We start from the raw sequence: 23,384 nt of genomic DNA, 5'->3' as shown, positions 1-23,384 counted from the left end.
TTTTGGGTTTTAAAATCACTTTAAGTGCTTTCTACTAGAAGCATTGAAGCACTTTAGGTGTTTTTTCAGGATTTATTAGTATTTTTACTAAGACCATCTCCAATGGTGGGTTAAATGTTAAATTCCCCTCCCCCCCCCCACCCAAAACCATCTCCAACCCATGCTAAAACATTGGGTTAAATGCCAAATGTTAAAGTTGGGCCAAATACCCCCCCCACGGCTGGACTCGCTGGACATTAGGCCAGCCTTGGCCCGTTCATGCTCCAACTCGCCCCCACGCGAAGCGCTTGCAATTCGTTTCCGACAGGGGTGGGCCCCGCTTTCAGCTGTTTGTCGGCCACCCAATGCAGTCCAACAGCTACATTTTCAATCTGATGGCTGGTTTTCACAGACCGTTGGTTGATCCAACGGTCCAAATTCAAATTTGATTTTTTTTTTAAATATGTTATTTTAAAATACATTGAATCCAATGGCTGAGATCGAATATAATTAAATCTAACGGTAAAAAAAAGATCTAACGGTCCAAATTTAAATCCAATGGCTAAAATAATTTTAAAATATTATTTAACTAAAAATTCACTCAAAAACTCTATAAATACCTATGTATTTGTTCAAACATCCACACAAAACTCAATTTTCTCTTACAAATCTTCTAATTTATCTTTCTACCATTTCTTTCCATTTCCAAATTGTTCAACATGGCAAGAGAGCATATTAGATGTCGTAATTGGACTTGTGAGGAAGATGTTGCTCTATGCTTGGCATGGGTTTCTGTTAGCGAAGATGGTGCAGTTGGTACAAATCAAAATAAGAAAGTTTTGTGGGATAAAATCATAAACGAGTTGATAAGTTCAACTTCGGCGTTGAACAATTATTCATCCTCAATCTCAATCCTTGCTTGGTATTGTGCCATTTGCATTGCCATGCTACACCTTCTTTTATCACCCATTGATGAGATATTGAGGATTTTTAGGAAACAAAAATTCTTTGAAAGTTGAAAGATTGGTGAATATAGAGGATGATTGAAGGTTGAAAAAGTTAGCCCATGGTTAAAATATTTGGCTTTTAGCCAAACCATTGGAGATGGTCTAAGGATTGTTTTCAAAAATATTTTCATTATAAACATTTTTAATTATTTTAAAAGCATATTCAAACAAGCTCCAAAACTCTCAAGTAACAAAAGGAACTTACTTTTGGTTTTGAAGTAAACTTGTGTGCTGTTGATGCTTCTCTCACTCACTCATTGTGAGCAAGTGGTAGCTAGCTCACGTGTTGTTATTAAATCTGTACAATTGGTATCACGTTGTTAGGTGAGAGTCTACACATGGCATGAGGGCAAGGAGAGCTAAAAATTAGGTGATTTTCTCGTTTCAGAAGAGATGCTAAAATTCTACATGGACCGACATTCTCCACTTTACTACCAAATTTGAAGGCAATGGTAAAATCTGTTTTTGTTTTGTTTTAATGTTGGGTCCACATGTATATTTTTCATCACTTATTAACTATTTTATTATTAAATTATGACCCGCTTGGTTTTATAAATAACCAAACAACATTTTAATTTGATATCTCAATTGGAATATGAGACTTTACAAAATATTATGCATGGCCTCAAAACATGGCAATACATTTTTGGAGCTCGTTTTATTTATTCATTTTTATCAAAATTACAATGTCTCAGTTATTTTAAAACGCCAATCACGTGTTACTCTCGAGAAGAGTAAATGCGTTCATGAGCTGGAGGTTAGGTCTACGTCCTAATCTCAATAATTACTAAATGCGTACGAATTTTTGTTCGTTATATCAAGGTTGGGTCCACTTCCTAATCTCATTAACTTTTGACAAATTATTGCTTTAATTAATCCACCCAGATGATGACACGTGTTTGTGAAATAATAGCAGACAGAGACATATGGGTTTGGTCAGTGTACTTCAACACATGGCATGGGATTGAATCGATTGATAAGTAACACACGCCCCCGCAAATTTTGATTTATAATTTGGAGAAATTTTGAATCGATTGATAAGTACTAAGAACACGAATAATATACTACGTATCATTATATAAATAAAAAAAAGTTTTATTTTATAAGTTGTTAATTTTTAATAGAAGTATTTCATTATTTATGTACTAATACGTAGTGTATCGTCCATATTCCGAGAAAAATCTTTATAAATTCTCTAATTCTTTATTCCTTAGGGCACCTCTCTCTCTTTCTCTCACACACAAAGATGGGAGCTTCATCAGTAGTAGCTTCTCTGATGATGATCAGCTTCTTCATGCTTAACAGACAACTGCAGGCAGATGCTGCATTGTCCGCAGAGACATACAAGTCGATCGACGAGGCGAACCAGAGTGGCCCTTATCTAGGCGTGGTCATTCCAAACGCTTTCGAAATGAACCCTCTTCTTCAATCTCCAAACTTCACCTCAACTAACCTTACCATAGATGTCTCCGGTACGCATACAAATCGTGTTCTACTTCTTCATCTGGAAAAGAAGACGGGGATTCGAACTTAGACCTTTTGAAAAACAAAATGAAGCAAATAATTAGTATGAAATATATACTTTCTTATATACTTTCTTTCTGTGGTTTTCAAAGGAAGAAGATTTCGGTTCGGAACCATTGCTAACAAGAAAGTCATATTGGTTATGACAGGACTCTCAATGGTACATACACACATACATATATATATTATCATGTACCTTCTGACTTTCTAATTCACTTTAGTTTTTCTTCGAGTAATATTTCAGCCTGGGTAACTCGGTGTTATTGATTCACTCAGGTTGTGGCATGTTTATTGACATTAGTTATACTCTATTACATATATTACTATGTTTATTTATATATAATACGTAAATTAGTAACATCATGTCAAGTTATGATCGCCGCACTCAAAGTTTCTCGTTGTATCCTCTTTTCTGATTGCATGTGTTATCATTTTTATGTTTTTGCAGATTAATGCAGGAATTACTACTCAGCTTTTGTTAAGCCTCTTCGACATAGAAGGAGTGGTGCATTATGGCATAGCTGGTAATGCAAACCCATCCATAAACATTGCCGACGTGGTCATTCCTCAGTATTGGGCCCATAGTGCTCTTTGGAACTGGCAGGTGCCTCCTCTTCCTAATTACGGCCACAAGTCGCTTTTACCAACTAACTGGAAATTCACACAACCTTATTATTAATTAACTAGGTTTTCAAAACATGTAAGCAAGTACATAGAGAGAATTCGATGCACGAATTTCATTACAAACTTTGAAGTTAAGCAATTTGGGATGGAAGTATTACTTGGAAGGGGTTACTTTCTCAAATATATATCATCTAGCACATGAAACTAACCTAATTAGTAAATGAGCTTGAACTCAAGGTTTCGCAGATTTAGAGCAAACACTGTCTAGAGCAACTTATATCGTTCATTTAAGCTCCCGAAATTCAAATGCCGCTTAACTAATCCCTGACATTCAATAGTTGTTAATTAGACCTCACTTAACTCCTTGAGTAACGTCAATTTTTCTTTTCAGCTTATGAGTTATCCCTTCTTTATTTCCCTCTTTTTGTTAGTAAATATGAATTTGCGGTTATTAGTGTGCTTGTGTGTGCGTGTGACATGGTGCAGAGATATGGACAAGGGCCAGAAAACGAGCTACCCCTTGAAGCAAGCGGAGACTACACCAGAGAAATTGGCTACTTAAAATTTGCAAATTATACAGTCAATGCAAGCAGCTCCTCATATGACAACCTGTTAAACAATATTTGGTATCAACCGGAGGAAGTCTTTCCGATAGATGGAACTCCAGAGGAAAGACAACATGCCTTTTGGGTTCCTGTTGATCCCCTTTACTATAACATCTCTAAAAAATTGGAGGTAATAGCACGGCTTGAAGAGGCCTAAATGCTGGGAAATTTAATTTTGGCAAACCAAAAAAAAAAGTTCGCGGTGGTGTAAAAGACATCTTTCCTTTCACGGCGTTTTTTTTTTCATGCCTTAAAATGAGTATAGTTTAAGGCACGCTTATTTCCACATCCTAAAAAGTCAAAAAATATCTCAATTACAACAAACATTAGCACGTCACAATAATGACATATCGATGATCAGTATGTCATCATTATTCAAATTGGTATTTCTTTGATATTTGATTTTGATTGGTTCAACAATTGAAAATTGATTTGTGATCATTTTTGTCAATATTCCTAGTCTCCTAGATATTTAATGACACCATCATGTTGTTAACCAATGCGGTCTAAAATGCGATGCATATAATTATCTTTAGCGTTCTATTAAAATTGGAAAATTGCACATTGTGTCTAGGACCTGAAATTGGAAGGCTGCCTGAACTCGACGACATGTTTGTCCCATACACCAAAAGTGGCAAGAGTTGATAGGGGAACAAGTGCAAGCATTTATCTAGACAATGCTGCTTACAGAGGCTTCATATACAACAAATTCAACGTCAGCCCTGTGGAAATGGAAAGTGCTTCTGTTGCCTTGATATGTCTTCAGCAAAGGGTGCCTTTCATTGTCATCAGGGCTATCTCCGACTTGGCCGGCGGCGGCGGCGCCGATTCGAATGAGGCCGACGCATTCTTAACTCTCGCTTCCAAAAACTCAGTCACTGCTGTTTTGGAATTTGTCAAGCAGTTATCAGCTTCAAAGGAATTTGTCAAGCAGTTATCAGCTTCAAAGTGATCACTCACTCTAAGAACTTTTTTTGTATGCCACTTTTGGAATTTGAATAAAACTGAGGGGCTTTCGTGAACTGAATCCCTTGGTTTGGAGTGTAAAATTAAATGTTTTGAGAGCCAATAACAATTCTCAATATTCATATGGAGGCAGGTTGCTAATTGCTATAATTCCTGTTTATTGCCTCTATGCTATGAATTTATAAGGGTTAATTACTCTATACCCTTTATATGTGGGTACTTTTTTAAAATGGACCACAAAGTTTTAAGTTTTTATAGTGCACTCTAAAATCTTGAATTTCTATCAATTTGTGCATTGGGTTTGATTAATTGTACGATAATTCATTAAATTGATGACGGAGTGAGGTTGAGAACCTGATGGACTAACATATAAGTCATATTTGCACTAAATTGACAAAAAAAAAGACTCAAATCAATTTAATGAATGATTAGATGTTCAAGAGACAAAATGTGTAAACTAAATTGATACAATTTTGTAACTTCAAATGTGCAATGTAACAAAGCTAGAACTTCATAATCCATTTTAAAAATCACTACAAACTTGAAAGGTGTAAAATGTTTAGTTGGCCCAAATTATAAAAACAACACACATTACACATGGGAAATAGAAGAAAATAGAACCCTTTCTTTTTTAAATGAGTTGGATGTAAATATTAAATTAGATTAACCTATAAATATTTAATAATTCACTCTCTTTATCCCAATATTAGTCCACTTGTTCGCCACAATATTTAAATATTATATTTCAACTCCCCAACCTATCGATTTCTGAGATCTGTGAGATTGTGACTGAGTGAGAGTTTTCTCCTGAGGAGACCTATTGATTGTTCGTCGCAATAAAAAATTTCTCCTGAGTGAGGAGGAGACTGCCTGCCCTCAGCTTGGAGTTTGTTTCTGCTGTCTGGTTTTCTAGCTTCAAGATTACTTGTAAGTTTGCTCTCGGTACATTCTTAAAGTTTCTTCCATTTTCCTTTGGGCTTGGTTCTGTAACTCTTGAATCTCCCCTATCCTGCTGTCCACTTTGTATATGGGAACTCTGAAGTTCTGTGTTCGATTCTTTCATCTCTAATATTTTTGTGTTCGATTCTTCATTCTTTAATATCTCTAGTGTATACCAAATAAATCTTCTTTTAAGTCCTCGTTCATTAGCAAATCACATGACATGTATCAAAAAATAACTCGTTAAAATCCCAAAAAGAAAAATTTCTTCACCAGGTCAGCCCGATGACATGATTAGTATGACAGTTTGCACACAAGTTTCTGATGTTTCCAGTTTCACTAGAAGTTCTGGTTTCTATCAATGCAGTTAAATGTTGCATTGTCAACTGAGACACAAATGTTGATTGAGGAGGCCAATATGAGTGGCCCTTATTTAGGTCTTGCCATTCCAAATTATTATGAAATGGACCATCTTCTGCAATCTCCAAACTTCACTTCAAGTAACCTGTTCATAGATTTCTCTGGTTAGAAATGTATCCCATTGCAAATTAACACAAGTTAAACTTCTTCCCTGGCTAAATCACCTTAAATTTCTTCTCATTTTTCGGGTTTTAAGGGAGGAGATTGCGATTCGGAACAATTGCTAATAAGCCAGTCATATTGGTCATGACAGGACTGTCAATGGTAGTATATCTGCTTTACTACAATTTTCTTAATTTCCCTTCGATTTCCTCTTTTTTTTTTCATTTCTGTTATAATATTTCTTTTTTGGTGTTCGATTGTTGTAGATTAATGCAGCAATAACTACTCAGCTATTACTGAGCCAGTTTGATATAGAAGGAGTGGTGCACTATGGCATAGCAGGGCATGCAAACCCATCCCTCAATCTTGCACATGTGGTCATTCCTCAGTATTGGTCCCATTCTGCTCTTTGGAGCTGGCAGGTTGGTGCCAGCTAATCCCTTCCCCCACAAACCTAACTTAGCTAGCTCCATATTTGGCTCCTAACAGAAAAGTCTGTCTGGAGTACTAGCAAAACATTTCTTTTTGTTTGTTTTTGCAAGACGCATCACTAGATGTGTTAGTTTATGATTTGCAGGTTAGAAGAATGACTTTTTAATTGTAACGAGGCGCGGTGTTCACACACACATATCTATATAGGCCCTTTAAGGGAATGGATCTCCATTTTTCAAAAAAAAAAAAGGACACTCTCTTAACCGTTAGATTTGACTTTAATGAAATTATGTGGTTGAGTAAAGTCACACAGGCCAATCAACTTGTTAGCAAGTGGTACTTTACCACAGTGGTGAAAAAGTGTTGTGCTCTTGCATGACGGCGTGAGTTCGAATTATGTCAGTGACTAATCTAACATCTAACTTACTAATGATATCACTCGACTCAAAAAAAAAAAATCGAAACATCTGTAGTGGATAAACATAATCTCAAAATTTAATTAAACTCACTTAACAAAGATAAATAAAGCCATTATCACAACTTAGGGATGATGAGCAATCCTCTTAAAATAAAACTTAATATACACATATTAAAAACAAAAACAAATTGATGCAAAATCTCCCGACGACTAATACTATTCCAAGTCATGCATGAAACATACACATTTGTCATTTCATGTCACTTGGTTATATAAGTAAACATCATGCATTTACTAATACTACTACAGGTCATGCATGAAACCTACACATTTGTCCTTTCATGCCATTTGGTTATAAGCAAACAAACATCATGCATTTAATAATACTATTCCACCTACACATTTGTCCCTTCATACTACTTGGTTATAAGCAAATATCATCCACAAGTTGTTTACTAATTAGTATTACTATTACTCAGCTTGTATCATGACCGTTTTCTTTGTGTTATTCATACGCCCAAAACATTGTAAGAAATAATGTTGATTATTCAAAATGAATCAACAACTAGTTGTACAAGCTCACAGTCAGTGATATTCCCAACTTGATAAAGAAAGAACAAAAAAACATTAAAAAAGGATCCTAGTTGGATCCTAAAACATAATACAAATTAAAATTTAACCTATTCCTTAATCAAATACATGATTAATTTTCTCCGGAAGATGCATATAATTTGAAGAATTGATTGAATATGCCAAGGAATAGGCAAATCAGCGCATACAAAACACATTCAGACAGATGATATCATGATCTGACAAATGTAGCACCAAAACTTAAACAAATCAAAATTAAAAACTAAACACTTATATTAGTTTATCATAATAAATGGCTAATCAGTTTAACGGAACAAAACAATGTTATGCCTGTTTCTGTCATAATCCACACCATCTCCTTATCATTGTTATTAATTTATTAATTCATTGTTATTAATTTAGTAATTATGGGTCCAAATCATTGTCACACGTTTTTCTTTTGTCTGCAATATCCAAATGTCTGACCCAATAATTCGAAACATGGTGACAACTGAAATCTAATTTGGTGCTTCCTATGAGCTCTAAGCCGATTCCAACCCAAATGTGTTTAAAGTTAAATTTTGTAATCTTAAAACTAAATTTTAGTACGACAAAATTTTGTTTTCCTAACTCCATCATGTTACACGTTAACTATATTAACTGTACAAGAATTGTTAGGCTGAATTTTTTTTTTTTTTTTTACTTAATTTGACCTTGACAAGAGGTGATGATAAATGTCTCACCATCTTGACCCATCCCATCTTTCATCATTCAATCAATTACTTTAATGTCATGTTTAATTACAAATTTACGCTACTATGTTTAGCTTAAATCTTTTTTATTTGGACAATATTTTCAATTTATAACTTAAAAACGGGCATTTCAAGTTATAAATGCCCCTTTTTTGGTACCTACTTTTTTTTTAAGGGAATTTCAGCTGTACCAAAAAACTGGTACTTAATTAGGTGAATTGGAGATGGCACAACCATCCAAAAAGTCATTCAAAGCTGGAGAATTTTAGAAGGCATAAAAGGAGCACCAAGAAATAAGAGAAAACATTGCAAAGATCCTTTTTCTGCGCACCCTGTAAAATAATGTCCATCTTTCTCAAACCCCTCCCTCTTCTCTCCCTCTTCTTCCTCACCTACTGTCTCATAAACCCTAATGTGTTTGGAAACTCTAGGGTTCGTGAAACCCCAGTCATAGTTATATACAATGGAAGTGGTGAAAAAAATGGAGCCGCCAAGTATGATGGGGGAGAGTATAGAGGTGGGTGGGAATTGGTTTCGGAGAATTCAGGTGTATCGGCCATGCACATGACCATCATGCCTAATAGTAACAAGGCCATTATGTTTGACGCTGCCGGTTTCGGTCCATCGGAGATCTCGTTGCCTCCTGGAGACTGTCGTCGGGTTTTCGATGAGAGGGATGAAACTGGAGAATACTATGAAGAGGATTGCTGGGCTCATGCGGTGGAATTTGACACTGAGACTGCAGCTATTAGGCCGCTTAAGGTATGTATAAACTAGTTTAAGGGTTTCATAACTACATAATATTTTGAGAATCGGTTACGAACTTTAAATCGAAAAAAAAAAGAACGAGGAACACTAAACAAAATATATAAAGGCACTAAACTGTTGCTTGTATTAGTGTCTCGATTCAATTTTTGGTTAAAAAAATTTAACCAGTTCAAATATTTGTGCATATTTCCATTTGTTTTGCTGTAACTTACTTTTGTCTTTGTTAGTTTAAATCAGATCTTGACAGACACATGGTGCTCATCTGGTGGATTATCAGCTAATGGCACTCTTGTGCAAACCGGTGGATGGGCTGTTGGAGGGAGGTCTGTGAGATACCTCTCCGGATGCAATACCTGTGACTGGGAGGAGCACCCCATGTCACTTTCTGCCTCAAGATGGTATGTTATATTAATTTGTTAGTTATTTGTTAATTGGGTAAATCTTAGTTCACTTCCCTCAAGTTTTGTGGTTTTCAACATTTGGTACATGAAGTTTTTTTCGTCCCAAAATTGTACCTAAAGTGTTAATTTTGGGACAGTCTCATACATCCGTTAGTTTGACTGTTAAATCAACCGTTAACTCGCTCACGTGGACAATAATTGGACGTCACGTGTCAATACGAGACCACGTGAATATTAAAAAATTAAAAAAAATTAAAAATTAAAAACTTAAAAAAAAAAAAAATTTAAAAATCTGGGCACCCACCCATTCCCCGCTTCAGATCTGCTGTCCCCTTTTGTGTGTCTCTTTCCTAATACTTTGACACATATCATTTAACATAACATAGATATAACTCTGTTAACTTTTTATCTAATATTTAGAAGTAAAAAATAAATAAAAACCAAAATAATCAGACTAACTGTTCGGTTAGTAAATCCAGAATTCTTCACTTTTTTTCCGTGTAGCTCTTGATTTCTTCCAATCTTTTATCCATTCTTTTCATCCAGACTTATTCTTCAAAGCAAGGTTTCCCAGTTCAAGCTTTTAATCTTCAGGTTCCAAATCAGTAATCATCACATTTCCTACTTGGCCTGTATAATCAAGGAATTTGATATCGAAATCATCTGCATAGCCACCAGATGCAACGATACTAGTTGCAAGGATCTTACCACCATGCTTTACATAATCTGCACCACCGCACAGATGGACGGAAGTTTGTAGGCCTTCGAATTGGAGTCGGTGTCATTGATTTAGTTGGAGAGAGCAATTGTTTGGGCTAAAATAGAGGAGGATGGAGGAGCAAAGGGAGACGAAGGAAGAGGAGGAGATGGAGGGACGCCGGCGTCAATGAGAAGATGGCGGAAGGGTGGGTACCTTGGTCGTCGTTAAGAAGATGGGGGAAGAGATAATATAGCTGGTCTAAATTTATTTTTTCAACACAAAATAATAAAATTTAACAGTCTTTAAGTATTGGTTAACTTAGAGGAAACATGTCAAAAAAACATAAAGGAGACATAAAAAAGACACGTAATTGGAGACGGTAGATCCATGACCCCCATTCCCCTTCCCTTCCCTTCCCTTCCCTGCACCCATCCTCCGCGCACACCCACCCATTCCCGTCCTTCTCCCTCCCTTCTCTCCTCTGCACACTCACCCTCCCCGCACACCCACCCACCTCGCACACCCACCCATCTGCCTCTGGAACGGGAGCTTCCTGATCAGTAGCTCTGAGCTCTTCTGGTACTTGCGGATTTCATTGCGGCATATTCACAAACACATTACAATCACAATCCAGCAACGTTAAATCACAAAACAAGAATGATTAATTACCAATCCTTAATTGATTTCCGTAATTACCCACAATCAAAATTACAAATTTTAAGATTAATTGGGTAACTAAATGGGGGTTCGAATACATAACGAAGAGCAACAGTTCCAGGGCGGTATCTGTGGGGCTTCTTCAAGCCTCCGGTGGTAGGGGCTGATTTCCTAGCAGCCTGAGAAAATCCCAAAATAGAATCAACACATTGAAAGAAAACAAAGCAGATTAAAGGGAGTAAATATTAGGGTTTGAAGAAGGTATCTGCGAACATTGGTAGCAAGTTGCTTCCTTGGAGCCTTGCGTCCGGTGGACTTCCGAGCAGTTTGCTTGGTACGGGCCATCTGCAACCACAAATTAAACCCCAACAATCAAAACCCAATTTGATTTTACAAAATCTGAATCTGAAACGCACCCCAAAAACCCTAATTCCCAATCGCAGAAGCAATCGTGATAAATTGGTGAGTGCAGAGTAGAGAATGGAGTGAGAATGAGGGGAATGGGTGGGCGTGCGGGGAGGATAGGTGCAGGGAAGAGAAGGCAGGGAGAAGGAAGGAGGGGGAATGGGTGGTTGCCCAGAATTTTTTTTTTTTTTTTTAAATTTAAAATTAAAATTAATTTTTTATTTTTAATATTCACATGAACCCATATTGACACCGTCCAATCATTATCCACGTGAGCGTCACATCATCAGTTAATTGCTGATTTAACCGCCAAACTAACGAATGTATGAGACTGTCACAAAATTAACACTTTATGTATGACTCTGGGACGAAAAAAACTTCATGTACTAAATGTTAAAAACCAAGAAACTTGAGGGTAGTTAACTGAGATTTACCCTTGTTAATTATATCCGATGTGTTTATAAATAACTGTAAATTTTGATTGCAGAGTTAAAACGAACATTGATGACTACTAATTATTTTACATTTTAAATAGGTTATCTACCCAACATATCTTGCCAAATGGCAATTTCATATTGGTCGGAGGCCGACGCATGTTCAATTACGAGTATATCCCTAAGGGGGGAGGTTCTAATGATGTTTACTTTCCATTACCATTTCTCCAAGAGACCACTGACCCGTTTGAGAATAATCTCTACCCGTTTGTCTTCCTTTCCACGGATGGCAACATTCTAATCTTCGCTAATAACCGTTCAATTCTACTCAATCCGACCACCAACAAGATTGTCCGGGAGCTTCCTGTCCTTGATGGTGGGTCTCGAAACTACCCTGCATCTGGCATGGCGGCATTACTACCCATAAATCTCAGTGACCCGAACCCGAAAGCAATCCTAGCTGAAATTATAATATGTGGTGGAGCGGATCCTAGAGCGGGAAAGTTAGTTGAGAAAGGTATTTTCGTAACTGCATTGCAAGATTGTGGAAGGATTGATATAACGGACCCAAAATCCACATGGCAGAAGGAGATGATGCCAACTCCAAGGACTATGGGAGATCTGCTGATCCTTCCCACAGGTGATATCCTTATAGTCAATGGGGCCAAAGAGGGAATAGCCGGGTGGAACTTCGCACAGGATCCAAACCTGACCCCATTACTTTATAGACCCGACAACCCAACAACCCAACGGTTCACAGAGCTAAAGGCGACAACCATACCACGAATGTACGGTTCAACCTCTATGGTATTGCCAGATGGCAAAATATTAGTGGCTGGGAGCAACACAAATTACTACTACAATTTCACAGGAGTAAAGTATCCGACAGAACTTCGGGTTGAGAAATTTTACCCACCATACTTCGACCCTTTACTCATCTTGGACAGACCTATGATAACATCCGATTACAAGGGTAAAATGGTAAAATACAGAGGATATATTGTGGTGGAGTTCAAGTTGAAGAAAGCTGAGGTGGACCAATCAGATTTGAAAGTGACCATGTACTCGCCACCTTTCACAACCCATGGTTTTTCCATGGGCCAAAGACTTTTGATATTGGCCATAAAGAAGTTGGAAAATGTGGAATCAGAATTTTTTCGGGTGGAGGTTGTGGCGCCGCCATCGGCAGAGATTGCTCCTCCGGGTTTTTATTTGATCTTTGTTGTGCACAATGAAGTTCCGAGTTCTGGGATATGGGTGCAAATTGCATAGAGGATTGCATGCATCTTTTTTTGGTTGTTGTACATACATTGATACCTATTTTTCATTGATTGCATCGTAAACTTGAATATACTTTTCACAAAAAAAAAAAATTGAATGTATTCAGTGGGTCGAGCAATAAGGTCAGCAAAAGAAAACCCTATCAAAAGGGGCAAAAGGAAAGAAAAAAAAACACCTAAGTTAACTATGGCTATCATGCGAGTCGCCGTAACGATCACTCTAAAGGGTAAGGTTTATGCGATGAAATGCAACTAGATATAAGTATAGGCAACAACATCATCACAACCAAATTACTTTACCAAACTCCAAAATATATAACAAATTCAACGTCAGCCCTGTGGAAATGGAAAGTGCTTATGTTGCCTTGATATGTCTTCAACAAAGGGTGCCTTTCATTGTCATCAGGGCTGTCTCCGACTTAGCTGGCGACGGCGGCGCCGATTCGAATGAGGTCGACACATTCTTAACTCTCGCTTCCAAAAACTCAGTCACTGCTGTTTTGGAATTTGTCAAGCAGTTATCAGCTTCAAAGTGATCACTCACTCTAAGAACTTTTTTTGGTATGCCACTTTTGGAATTTGAATAAAACTGAGGGGCTTTCGTGAATTGAATCCCTTGATTTGGAGTGTAAAATTAAATGTTTTGAGAGCCAATAACAATTCTCAATAATCATATGGTAGCAGTTTGTTAATTGCTATAATTCATGTTTTCTATGCTATGAATTTATAAGCGTTAATTACTCTATACCCCTTATATGTGGGTACTTGTTTAAAATGGACCACAAAGTTTCAAGTTTTTATATTGCACTCTAAAATCTTGAATTTCTATCAATTTGTGCTTTCAGTCTGATTGAATGTATGATCATTCATTAAATTGATGACGGAGTGAGGTTGAGAACCTAATGGACTAATATATAAGTCACATTTGCACTAAATTGACAAAAAAACTCAAATCAATTTAATGAATGATTAGATGTTCAAGAGACAAAATGTGTAAACTGATACCATTTTAAAATCTCAAATGTGCAAACTGATACCATTTTAAAATCTCAAATGTGCAATGTCACAAAATTAGAACTTGACAATTCATTTTAAAAATCACTACAAACTTGAATGGTGTAAAATGTTTAGTTGGCTCAAAATGGAAAGGCACCGTGCTGCAATGCACAGTCGGAGCATTTCACATCCGCCGGAGGGATTAGTCCTTGGGCCTAGGAAGCCTTTGGGATACCCTTGATTTAGTAAAAAAAAAAAATTGTTTAGTTGGCCCAAATTATAAAAACAACACACATTACACATGGGATATAGAAGAAAATAAAATCCCTTTCTTTTTTAAATGAGTTGGATGTAATTATTAAATTAAATTAACCTATAAATATTTAATATGGTTAATCTTAGTTTATTTTCAACATTTGGTACATCAAATTTTTTTCATCATAGGATGATACTTGAAGTTAAAATTTTGGGACAATTTCATACTTCTGTTAAGGTTGTTGTTATTGTTAAATCAATTGTTAAGTGATGACGTGATGCTCAGATGAATAATAACTAGAGGCTACATGTCACATGAACATTAAAAAAATTTAAAAATTAAAAAAAATTAACCTAAACATTTCTCACCCCCTTTCTTCTTCGACTCCCCCTTTCTCTCTCCCCTATGTCTCCACAACCACCACCTCCTCCACCATCCTCTCCTAAGCCTCACCCTCATCTTTATCTTGCACCCCAACCCAGACTCAGACAAGCAGATCGACGGACTACCACAGAATCCAGTCACGCAGAGATCGATTGAAGATTCGGGATTTTTTTCTTCTGCAGTTTTCGGGTTTGAATACTCGGGAACCATCACCTGAATCGCTCACTCTTAATTATCTTCTGCGGATCAACGAGAACGAGCTTGAGATCGACTGGTCGAAGATCCGACATGAATCGCTGGCGTTTGCACTGTACCGGGTCGTGAACAGGAATGTGAGGGAAAGAAAGGTGGTGTTCGGGTACAGGGAACGGGTCGGGGTCGGCGACGGGATCTGGTTCGACGTGTATCTGAGGAAGGAGAAGGTGTTGAAGGGAGTTTTCAGGAAGGACAAGAGGCAAGACTGGAAATTGGAATGTAAGTGCGTGCTGGAAGGCGAGAGTGTCGCGCGGAGGTCACGGAGGCTGAGGTCTGCATGGCCATGGTGGGTTTGGGTCTGGGTCTGGGTTGGGGTGTAGGATAAGGAGGAGGGTGGGGTTTAGGAGAGGAATGGTGAAGAAGGTGGTGGTTGTGGAGAGGGAGGGAAAGAGAAAGGGGGAGTTGATGAAGAAAGAGGGAAATGTTGCACCCTAATCATTAGGAATGTGACACTCATAATTAGCATCTCTCTTCTCTCTGCACATTTCTGTCTCTACGGGTTTCATAATTGTTTAATAAATTATGTTATTAGGATAAAAAAAATTTAATACACCAAAACTAAAAGACTCGAAAGTAATAAATTGATATTAACCCTATTTAATAATTCACTCTCTTTATCCCAATACACCACAATATTTAAATATTATATTTCAAACCCCCACCCTATCGATTTCTGAGATCTGTGACTGAGTGAGGAGGAGACTGCCTGCCCTCAGCTTGGAGTTTGTTTCTGCTACCTGGTTTTCTAGCTTCAAGATTATTTGTAAGTATTTGCTCTCGGTACAGTCTTAAAGTTTCTTCCATTTTCCTTTGCGCTTGGTTCTGTAACTCTTGAATCTCCCCTATCCTGCCGTCCACTTTGTATATGGGAACTTGAAGTTCTGTGTTCGATTCTTTCAACTCTAATATTTTTGTGTTCGATTCTTCATTCTTTAATATCACTAGTGCATACCAAATCTTCTTTTAAGTCCTCATTCATTTGCAAATCACACTCTGACATGTATCCAAAAATAAATCGTTAAAATCACAGAAAGAAAAGTTTCTTCACCAAGTCAGCCCGATGACATGATTAGTATGACAGTTTGCACACAAGTTTCTGATGCTTCCAGTTTCACTACTGGTTTCTATATTCTTCTGCTCTCTCTCTCTCTCTCTCTGCAGGAACAATGAGAACTTTATCAGTAGCTTCCATACTTCTCTATACTCTCTTGATGCTTAGTCCACTGCAGTTAAATGTTGCATTGTCAACTGAGACACAAATGTTGATTGAGGAGGCCAACATGAGTGGCCCTTATTTAGGACTTGTCATTCCAAATTCTTATGAAATGGATCCTCTTCTGCAATCTCCAAACTTCACTTCAAGTAACCTGTTCATAGATTTCTCTGGTAAGAAATGTATCCCATTGTAAATTAACACAAATTAAACTTCTTCCCTGGCTAAATTACCTTAAATTTCTTCTCATTTTTCGGGTTTTAAGGGAGGAGATTTCGATTCGGAACAATTGCTAATAAGCCAGTCATATTGGTCATGACAGGACTGTCAATGGTAGTATATCTGCTTTACTTCAATTTTCTTAATTTTCATTTGATTTCCTCTCTTTTTTTCCATTTCTGTTATAATATTTCTTTTTTGGTGTTCGATTGTTGTAGATTAATGCAGCAATAACTACTCAGCTATTACTGAGCCAGTTTGATATAGAAGGAGTGGTGCACTATGGCATAGCAGGGCATGCAAACCCATCCCTCAGTCTTGCAGATGTGGTCATTCCTCAGTATTGGTCTCATTCTGCTCTTTGGAGCTGGCAGGTTGGTACTAGCTAATCCCCCCCCCCCCCCCCCCCAAACCTAACTTAGCTAGCTCCATATTTGGCTCCTTGCAGAAAAATCAGTCTGGAGTACAAGCAAAACATTTCTTTTTGTTTGTTTTTGCAAGACGGTTAAGTAGATGTGTTAGTTTATGATTTGCAATTTAAGAAGAATGACTTTTTAATTGCAACGAGGCGCACGGTGTTCACATACACATATCTATATTATGTGGTTGTCTATTTTTCATTTTTACAAATTGCATGGTGTAGAGATATGGAAATGGGCCTGAAGATGAGCTACCCCTTGAAAAAGATGGAGACTACACCAGAGAAATTGGATACTTAAATGTTGCAAATTACACAACAAATGTGACAGATGGAAGCTCATATGACAACCTCTTGAACAACATTTGGTTTCAACCAGAGGAAGTCTTCCCCATAGATGGAACTCCGGAGGAAAGACAACATGCCTTTTGGGTTGCTGTTGATCCCCTCTACTATGAAATCTCCCAAAAATTGGAGGTAAAAGTTACCTAATCGAGAGTCCAAATTTGGACACCGATTGGCTCCGCCCTTGAAATCAGTCATTCTGTTTTCTTGCAATCACAGTTTGACACATACACATGTCAAACTGTGAATCTGTGATTGACAGGTAAGCATGATTGACCACTTTCAAGAGAAGGAGCCAAGTATTTCCCTCCAGATTTATGTTATGATACTTGTGCTCTCATAAACTACGCCGCTTTAAGTCTCGATCTAATTATCTTTCGAATATAAACCCTAAACCCTAAAACAATATTTATATGTAATTAAAGATGTAATGGTACATTTAAAACATGATCATTAACTTATAACTCATGCATTCTTCTTGTTTACGTAGGACTTGGAACTTGAACGTTGCCTAAACTCAACGACATGTTTGCCTCATACACCAAAAGTGTATAGAGTCGAAAGGGGAACAAGTGCAGGCATTTTTCTATCCAATGCAGCTTATCGTAGCTTCTTATTTGATAAGTTCAACATTAGCCCTCTGGACATGGAAAGTGCTTCTGTTGCCCTAGTTTGTCTTCAGCAAAGGGTGCCTTTCATTGTCATCAAGGCTCTCTCGTCTTCTTTATCCGGCACCTCCGAACCCAACGAGGCTAACAACTTCATATCTCTCGCTTCGAAAAATTCAGTTATGGCAGTTGTGGAATTTATCAGACGGTTATCACTTCATCAGCAGACTCATTGAACAAATGTCTAGTATTGATTAATCTTGCTTCTTTTGATTAACTTGTATGTGACTTTTGGAATTCAAATAACTAGGGCATGTTTTACTTAACTTAGACCACCTCCAAAGGAATGTCAAATTATAAGATTCAAATTACAATTGATGATTGATGTGATAATTTGAAGTCTTATATCAAATTTTGTACTTCTCCAACCGAATTGTCAAATGTCATTTTATTATTTAAATAGTGCTTTAAATGGTTGTAATTATTAAAAAGAGTAAATTGTAGCAATGGTCCATCAACTTTAATCAAATTGGAGCAATGGTCTCTCAACTAAAAATTCATTACCATTGGTCCCTCAACTTATCAAAATTTGTAGCTATAGTCATTTTCATCAATTTTGTCAAAATAAATTATGTTGGAATAACCATTTATATAATTAGGGTTCCTCAACTCATCAAGGTGTGTAATTATGGTCATTTTCGTCAACTATATCAAAAATTTTGTCAAAACAAGTTATGTTGGAAGGACCATTGCTACAATTGGGTTAAAGTTAAGGGACCATTTCTCAAGTTGAATTAAAGTTGAGGGACCAATGGTAATGGACTTTTAGTTGAGGGACCATAGCTGCACGTTTTGATGAGTTGAGGGATCAATGGTAATGAATTTTTAGTTGAGGGACCATTGCTTCAATTGAGTTAAAGTTAAGAGACCATAACTACAATTTACTCTATTAAAAAATGTTGAAACAAAATTTTTATTGGTTGGAATGTTAGTGGTATAATAGACCCACTATTAAAATGAATTAAAAATAAATTTAACATTGATGTCAAATTTGACTCAAAATCACAAAGCCTTCAAATCCCTTGGTTGGATAGACTTTTGATGTCAAATGTGCACAGTAGCATTCCACCTAGAATTTTGACATCTCATTTGAAGATGTTCTTAGCTCTTAATCACAATGTGGGTTCTAAGATTTTTAAGGCCTGTGTGTACTTAATTAGCAATATCATAGGCCTCAATCACATTTGTTTTTTGTTTAGAAATTAAAAAACAATAAAAAGGATCCTGGTTGGATCCTAAAACATAATACAAATTAAAATTTAGGGAACTTTCATGAAAAGGGCTTGGGCAAACTTTATTTTAATAAAAAACCAAGCTGTAACTTTATTTAATTAAAAAACTTAAACTTTAATGAAAATCCCTTAATTTTTAATAAAAATGACAAGGGAACTTAAATTTTAATGAAAAAGACATAATTTTAATATTAAAAAAAAAATCTGACACGCTCACAAACTAGTTATGAAACTTTCTACATTGTTTATGAAACTTACGACACTGTTTATGAACCTTACTACACTGTTTATGAAAACTTAGACACTGTTTATGAAACTTACTATACTGTTTATGAAAATACAGTCAGAGTTAGCAACCATCTAAAACCTGTGGTACCATGGATTAATCAGAATTTGCAATTTTCTCAAACAATTCACTTTGTATTGAAAAGGCAGTTAATGGACTCGATTTGATTTGATATTTTCCATTCTATTATTGGCAAACCGTCCCTTATGCAACCTTGTTGCATCAATCTATGGCTTTCTAGAAAATGAGGCACGGAGGAAATTGAGTTTGTTTTGAAGGTTAGGCAATTAGGGTATAGGTTTGCTAGGCTTTGTCGTGGAAGGAGGCATGGAGACAGAGAGGATGGTGCGTTTGTGGATGGAGCTAACGATGAAGTGTTGGGCAGATGGGTCGTAGGTGAAGCTTTTTGTAAAGGCTGGGGGATCGAAAATTGACGATGGCGAGGAGTAACGAGCGACGGGAGTGGAGGATGGAGGTGATCTCGCAGCGCAATTAGTGGTATTAGTGAAGGAGGGATAGACTATAGGTATTGTGGGAGAGGGAATTGGGATGGGGTTTACGGAGGAGGGCGAGTTGGAGTTACAGAGTTTGGGACGGGAAGGGACGTAGCTCAGCACACTTGGATTTTTTTAAAAGTTTTTTATTTATTTTTATTTTATGTTCTTATCATTAAATAAAATTTATTGTATGACTTTTGATTAAAATATAAAGATTTGAAGTCTATTTCATTAGTTTTCCTTAAAATTTAACCTATTACTTAATCAAATACATGATTAATTTTCTCCGGAAGATGCATATAAAGTGAAGAATTGATTGAATATGCCAAGGAATAGGCAAATCAGCACATACAAAACACATTCAGACAGATGATATCATAATCTGACAAATGTAGCACCAAAACTTAAACAAATCAGAATTAAAAACTAAACACTTATATTAATTTATCATAAATGGCTAATCAGTATAATGGAACAAAACAATGTTATGCCTGTTTCTGTCATAATCCACACCATCTCCTTATCATTGTTATTAATTTATTAATTATGTGTCCAAATCATTGTCACACGTTTTCTTTGTCTGCAATATCCAAATATTTGACCCAATAATTCGAAACATGGTGACAATTGAAATCTAATTTGGTGCTTCCCATGAGCTCTAAAGCTGATTCCAACCCAAATGTGTTTAAAGTTAAATTTTGTAATCTCAAAACTAAATTTTAGTACGACAAACAGTTTTTTTTCCTAACTCCATCATGTTACACGTTAACTATATTAATTGTCGAAGAATTGTCTAGGCCGAATTTTTTTTTTTACTTAATTTAATCTCAACAAGAGATGATGATAAATGTCTCACTATCTTGACTCATCTTTCATCATTCAATCAATTACTTTAATGTCATGTTTAATTACAAGTTCACACTACTATGTTCAACTTAAATCTTTTTTATTTGGACAACATTTTCAATTTATAACTTAAAAATGGGCCTGGGTTGCTTTTTTTTTTGCCAAATGCTTGCTTTTTTTGGTATCCACTTTTTTTTAAGGGAATTTCAGCTGACCAAAAAACTGGTACTTAGAGAGTTGAAGATGGCAAAGCCATCCAAAAAATCATTCAAAGCTGGAAAATTTTAGAAGGCATAAAAGGAGCACCAAGAAATAAGAGAAAACATTGCAAAAAGATCCTTTTTCTGCGCACCCTGTAAAATAATGTCCATCTTTCTCAAACCCCTCCCTCTTCTCTCCCTCTTCTTCTTCACCTACTGTCTCACAAACCCTAATGTGTTTGGAAACTCTAGGGTTCGTGAAACCCCAGTCATAGTTATATACAATGGAGGTGGTGAAGAAAATGGAGCCGCCAAGTATGATGAGGGAGAGTATATAGAGGTGGGTGGGAATTGGTTTCTGAGAATTCAGGTGTATCGGCCATGCACATGACCATCATGCCTAATAGTAACAAGGCCATTATGTTTGACGCTGCCGGTTTCGGTCCATCGGAGATCTCGTTGCTTCCTGGAGATTGTCGTCGGGTTTTCGATGAGAGGGATGAAACTGGAGAATACTATGAAGTGGATTGCTGGGCTCATGCTGTGGAATTTGACACTGGGACTGCAGCTATTAGGCCGCTTAAGGTATGTATAAACTAGTTTAAGGGTTTCATAACTACATAATATTTTGAGAATCGGTTACGAACTTTAAATCGAAAAAAAAAAAGAACGAGGAACACTAAACAAAATATATAAAGGCACTAAACTGTTGTTTGTATTAGTGTCTCGATTCAATTTTTGGTTAAAAAAATTTAACCAGTTCAAATATTTGTGCATATTTCCATTTGTTTTGCTGTAACTTACTTTTGTCTTTGTTAGTTTAAATCAGATCTTGACAGACACATGGTGCTCATCTGGTGGATTATCAGCTAATGGCACTCTTGTGCAAACCGGTGGATGGGCTGTTGGAGGGAGGTCTGTGAGATACCTCTCTGGATGCAATACCTGTGACTGGGAGGAGCACCCCATGTCACTTTCTGCATCAAGATGGTATGTTATATTAATTTGTTAATTCTTCATTAATTATATCCAATATGCTTATAAATAACTATAAATTGTTGATTGCGGAGTTAAAACGAATATTGATGACTACTAATTTTAAGTATTTTACATTTTAAATAGGTTTTCTACGCAACATATCTTGCCAAATGGCAATTTCATATTGGTCGGAGGCCGGCGCATGTTCAATTACGAGTATATCCCTAAGGGGGGAGGTTCTAATGATGTTTACTTTCCATTACCATTTCTCCAAGAGACCACTTACCTGTTTCAGAATAATCTCTACCCGTTTGTCTTTCTTTCCACGGATGGCAACATTCTAATCTTTGCTAATAACCGTTCAATTCTACTCAATCCGACCACCAACAAGATTGTCCGGGAGCTTCCTATCCTTAATGGTGGGTCTTGAAACTACCCTGCATCCGGCACGGCGACATTGCTACCTATAAATCTCAGTGACCCGAACCCGAAAGCAATCCTGGCCAAAATTATAATATGCGGTGGAGCGGATCCTAGAGCGGGAAAGTTAGTTGAGAAGGGTATTTTCGTAACTGCATTGCAAGATTGTGGAAGGATTGATATAACGGACCCTAAATCCACATGGCAGAAGCAGATGACGCCATCACCAAGGACTATGGGAGATCTGCTGATCCTTCCCACAAGTGATATCCTTATAGTCAATGGGGCCAAAGAGGGAATATCCGGGTGGAACTTCGCACAAGATCCGAACCCGACCCCATTAATTTATAGACCCGACAACCCAACAACCCAACGGTTCACAGAGCTAAAGGCGACAACCATACCACGAATGTACGGTTCAACCTCTATGGTATTGCTAGATGGCAAAATATTAGTGGCTGGGAGCAACACAAATTACTACTACAATTTCACAGGAGTAAAGTATCCGACAGAACTTCGGGTCAAGAAATTTTGCCCACCATACTTCGATCCTTTACTCATCTCGGACAGACCTGCGATAACATCCGATTACAAGGGCAACATGGTAAAATACAGAGGATATATTGTGGTGGAGTTCAAGTTGAAGAAAGCTAAGGTGGACCAATCAGATTTGAAGGTGACCATGTACTCTCTTTCACAACCCATGGTTTTTCCATGGGCCAAAGGCTTTTGGTATTGGCCATAAAGAAGTTGGAAAATGTGGAATCGGAATTTTTTCGGGTGGAGGTTGTAGCGCCGCCATCGGCGGAGATTGCTCCTCCGTGTTTTTATTTGATCTTTGTTGTGCACAATGGAGTTCTGAGTTCTGTGATATGGGTGCAAATTTCATAGAGGATTGCATGCATCTTTTTTGGTTGTTGTACATACATTGATACATATTTTTCATTGATTGCATCGTAAACTTGAATATACTTATCACAAAAAAAAACTTGAATCTATTAAGTGGGTCGAGCAATAAGGTTAGCAAAAGAAAACCCTATCGAAATGGGCAAAAGGAAAGGAAAAAAAAATACCTAAGCTAACTGTGGTTATCATGCGAGCTACCGTAACAGTCACTGTGAAGGGTAAGGTTTATGTGATGCAATGAGATGCAACTAGATATAAGTGTAGGCAACAACATCATAACAG

General features: G+C 37.0%; 4 protein-coding genes and 1 pseudogene across 10 annotated transcripts; all 5 read left to right on the top strand.

Moving 5' to 3' along the window:
• The first annotated feature begins 2,174 nt into the window (after positions 1 to 2,174).
• Positions 2,175 to 4,829, top strand: LOC126602593 (uncharacterized). The gene is made up of 5 exons (XM_050269494.1): positions 2,175 to 2,458; positions 2,603 to 2,670; positions 2,959 to 3,114; positions 3,621 to 3,869; positions 4,314 to 4,829. The coding sequence occupies exons 1-5, from the start codon at positions 2,233 to 2,235 to the stop codon at positions 4,689 to 4,691; spliced, it is 1,077 nt and encodes a 358-aa protein (XP_050125451.1). The 5' UTR covers positions 2,175 to 2,232; the 3' UTR covers positions 4,692 to 4,829.
• A 609-nt stretch (positions 4,830 to 5,438) lies between these two features.
• On the top strand, positions 5,439 to 18,137 carry LOC126602594 (bark storage protein A-like). Of its 6 annotated transcripts, XM_050269499.1 has the most exons (7): positions 5,443 to 5,632; positions 6,012 to 6,081; positions 16,174 to 16,260; positions 16,353 to 16,420; positions 16,525 to 16,680; positions 16,950 to 17,201; positions 17,560 to 18,137. In XM_050269499.1, the coding sequence occupies exons 2-7, from the start codon at positions 6,042 to 6,044 to the stop codon at positions 17,911 to 17,913; spliced, it is 957 nt and encodes a 318-aa protein (XP_050125456.1). In that variant the 5' UTR covers positions 5,443 to 5,632; positions 6,012 to 6,041; the 3' UTR covers positions 17,914 to 18,137. The 6 variants fall into 6 exon arrangements, with proteins under 6 accessions (XP_050125455.1, XP_050125457.1, XP_050125454.1 ...); XM_050269500.1 differs by lacking the exon at positions 16,174 to 16,260 and having other exon boundaries at positions 5,440 to 5,632; positions 6,012 to 6,168; XM_050269497.1 differs by lacking the exon at positions 6,012 to 6,081 and having other exon boundaries at positions 5,442 to 5,632; positions 16,036 to 16,260.
• On the top strand, positions 8,552 to 13,684 carry LOC126602591 (aldehyde oxidase GLOX1-like). Of its 2 annotated transcripts, none has more exons than XM_050269493.1 (3): positions 8,552 to 9,100; positions 9,344 to 9,504; positions 10,102 to 11,784. In XM_050269493.1, exons 1-3 carry the CDS (start codon positions 8,681 to 8,683, stop codon positions 10,265 to 10,267), a joined length of 747 nt encoding a protein of 248 aa, XP_050125450.1. In that variant the 5' UTR covers positions 8,552 to 8,680; the 3' UTR covers positions 10,268 to 11,784. The 2 variants fall into 2 exon arrangements, with proteins under 2 accessions (XP_050125450.1, XP_050125449.1); XM_050269492.1 differs by lacking the exon at positions 10,102 to 11,784 and adding an exon at positions 11,805 to 13,684 and having other exon boundaries at positions 8,558 to 9,100.
• Positions 13,328 to 15,876, top strand: LOC126605575 (uncharacterized; annotated as a pseudogene).
• A 2,877-nt stretch (positions 18,138 to 21,014) lies between the features above and the next one.
• LOC126602595 (aldehyde oxidase GLOX1-like) lies at positions 21,015 to 22,399 on the top strand. Its single transcript, XM_050269501.1, has 3 exons — positions 21,015 to 21,383; positions 21,628 to 21,788; positions 21,921 to 22,399. Exons 1-3 carry the CDS (start codon positions 21,180 to 21,182, stop codon positions 22,204 to 22,206), a joined length of 651 nt encoding a protein of 216 aa, XP_050125458.1. The 5' UTR covers positions 21,015 to 21,179; the 3' UTR covers positions 22,207 to 22,399.
• The last annotated feature ends 985 nt before the right edge of the window (positions 22,400 to 23,384 follow it).

The sequence above is a fragment of the Malus sylvestris genome, chromosome 15, assembly GCF_916048215.2.
Source record: "Malus sylvestris chromosome 15, drMalSylv7.2, whole genome shotgun sequence".
Classification (NCBI taxonomy): Eukaryota; Viridiplantae; Streptophyta; class Magnoliopsida; order Rosales; family Rosaceae; genus Malus; species Malus sylvestris.
This window is presented reverse-complemented; position numbering and strand designations above follow the sequence as displayed.

What these genes read in the sequence shown, in the direction of transcription:
- LOC126602593 (XM_050269494.1), top strand. Translation starts at nt 2,233, where the DNA reads ATGGGAGCTTCATCAGTAGTAGCTTCTCTGATGATGATCAGCTTCTTC. An exon ending in CCTTACCATAGATGTCTCCG is followed by an intron (nt 2,459 to 2,602) that starts GTACGCATACAA and finishes TGGTTTTCAAAG; the next exon opens with GAAGAAGATTTCGGTTCGGA. An exon ending in GTGCTCTTTGGAACTGGCAG is followed by an intron (nt 3,115 to 3,620) that starts GTGCCTCCTCTT and finishes GACATGGTGCAG; the next exon opens with AGATATGGACAAGGGCCAGA.
- LOC126602591 (XM_050269492.1), top strand. Translation starts at nt 8,681, where the DNA reads ATGTCCATCTTTCTCAAACCCCTCCCTCTTCTCTCCCTCTTCTTCCTC. An exon ending in CAGCTATTAGGCCGCTTAAG is followed by an intron (nt 9,101 to 9,343) that starts GTATGTATAAAC and finishes AGTTTAAATCAG; the next exon opens with ATCTTGACAGACACATGGTG. An exon ending in TCACTTTCTGCCTCAAGATG is followed by an intron (nt 9,505 to 11,804) that starts GTATGTTATATT and finishes CATTTTAAATAG; the next exon opens with GTTATCTACCCAACATATCT.
- LOC126602594 (XM_050269497.1), top strand. Translation starts at nt 16,041, where the DNA reads ATGAGAACTTTATCAGTAGCTTCCATACTTCTCTATACTCTCTTGATG. An exon ending in CCTGTTCATAGATTTCTCTG is followed by an intron (nt 16,261 to 16,352) that starts GTAAGAAATGTA and finishes TCGGGTTTTAAG; the next exon opens with GGAGGAGATTTCGATTCGGA. An exon ending in CTGCTCTTTGGAGCTGGCAG is followed by an intron (nt 16,681 to 16,949) that starts GTTGGTACTAGC and finishes TGCATGGTGTAG; the next exon opens with AGATATGGAAATGGGCCTGA.
- LOC126602595 (XM_050269501.1), top strand. Translation starts at nt 21,180, where the DNA reads ATGCACATGACCATCATGCCTAATAGTAACAAGGCCATTATGTTTGAC. An exon ending in CAGCTATTAGGCCGCTTAAG is followed by an intron (nt 21,384 to 21,627) that starts GTATGTATAAAC and finishes AGTTTAAATCAG; the next exon opens with ATCTTGACAGACACATGGTG. An exon ending in TCACTTTCTGCATCAAGATG is followed by an intron (nt 21,789 to 21,920) that starts GTATGTTATATT and finishes CATTTTAAATAG; the next exon opens with GTTTTCTACGCAACATATCT.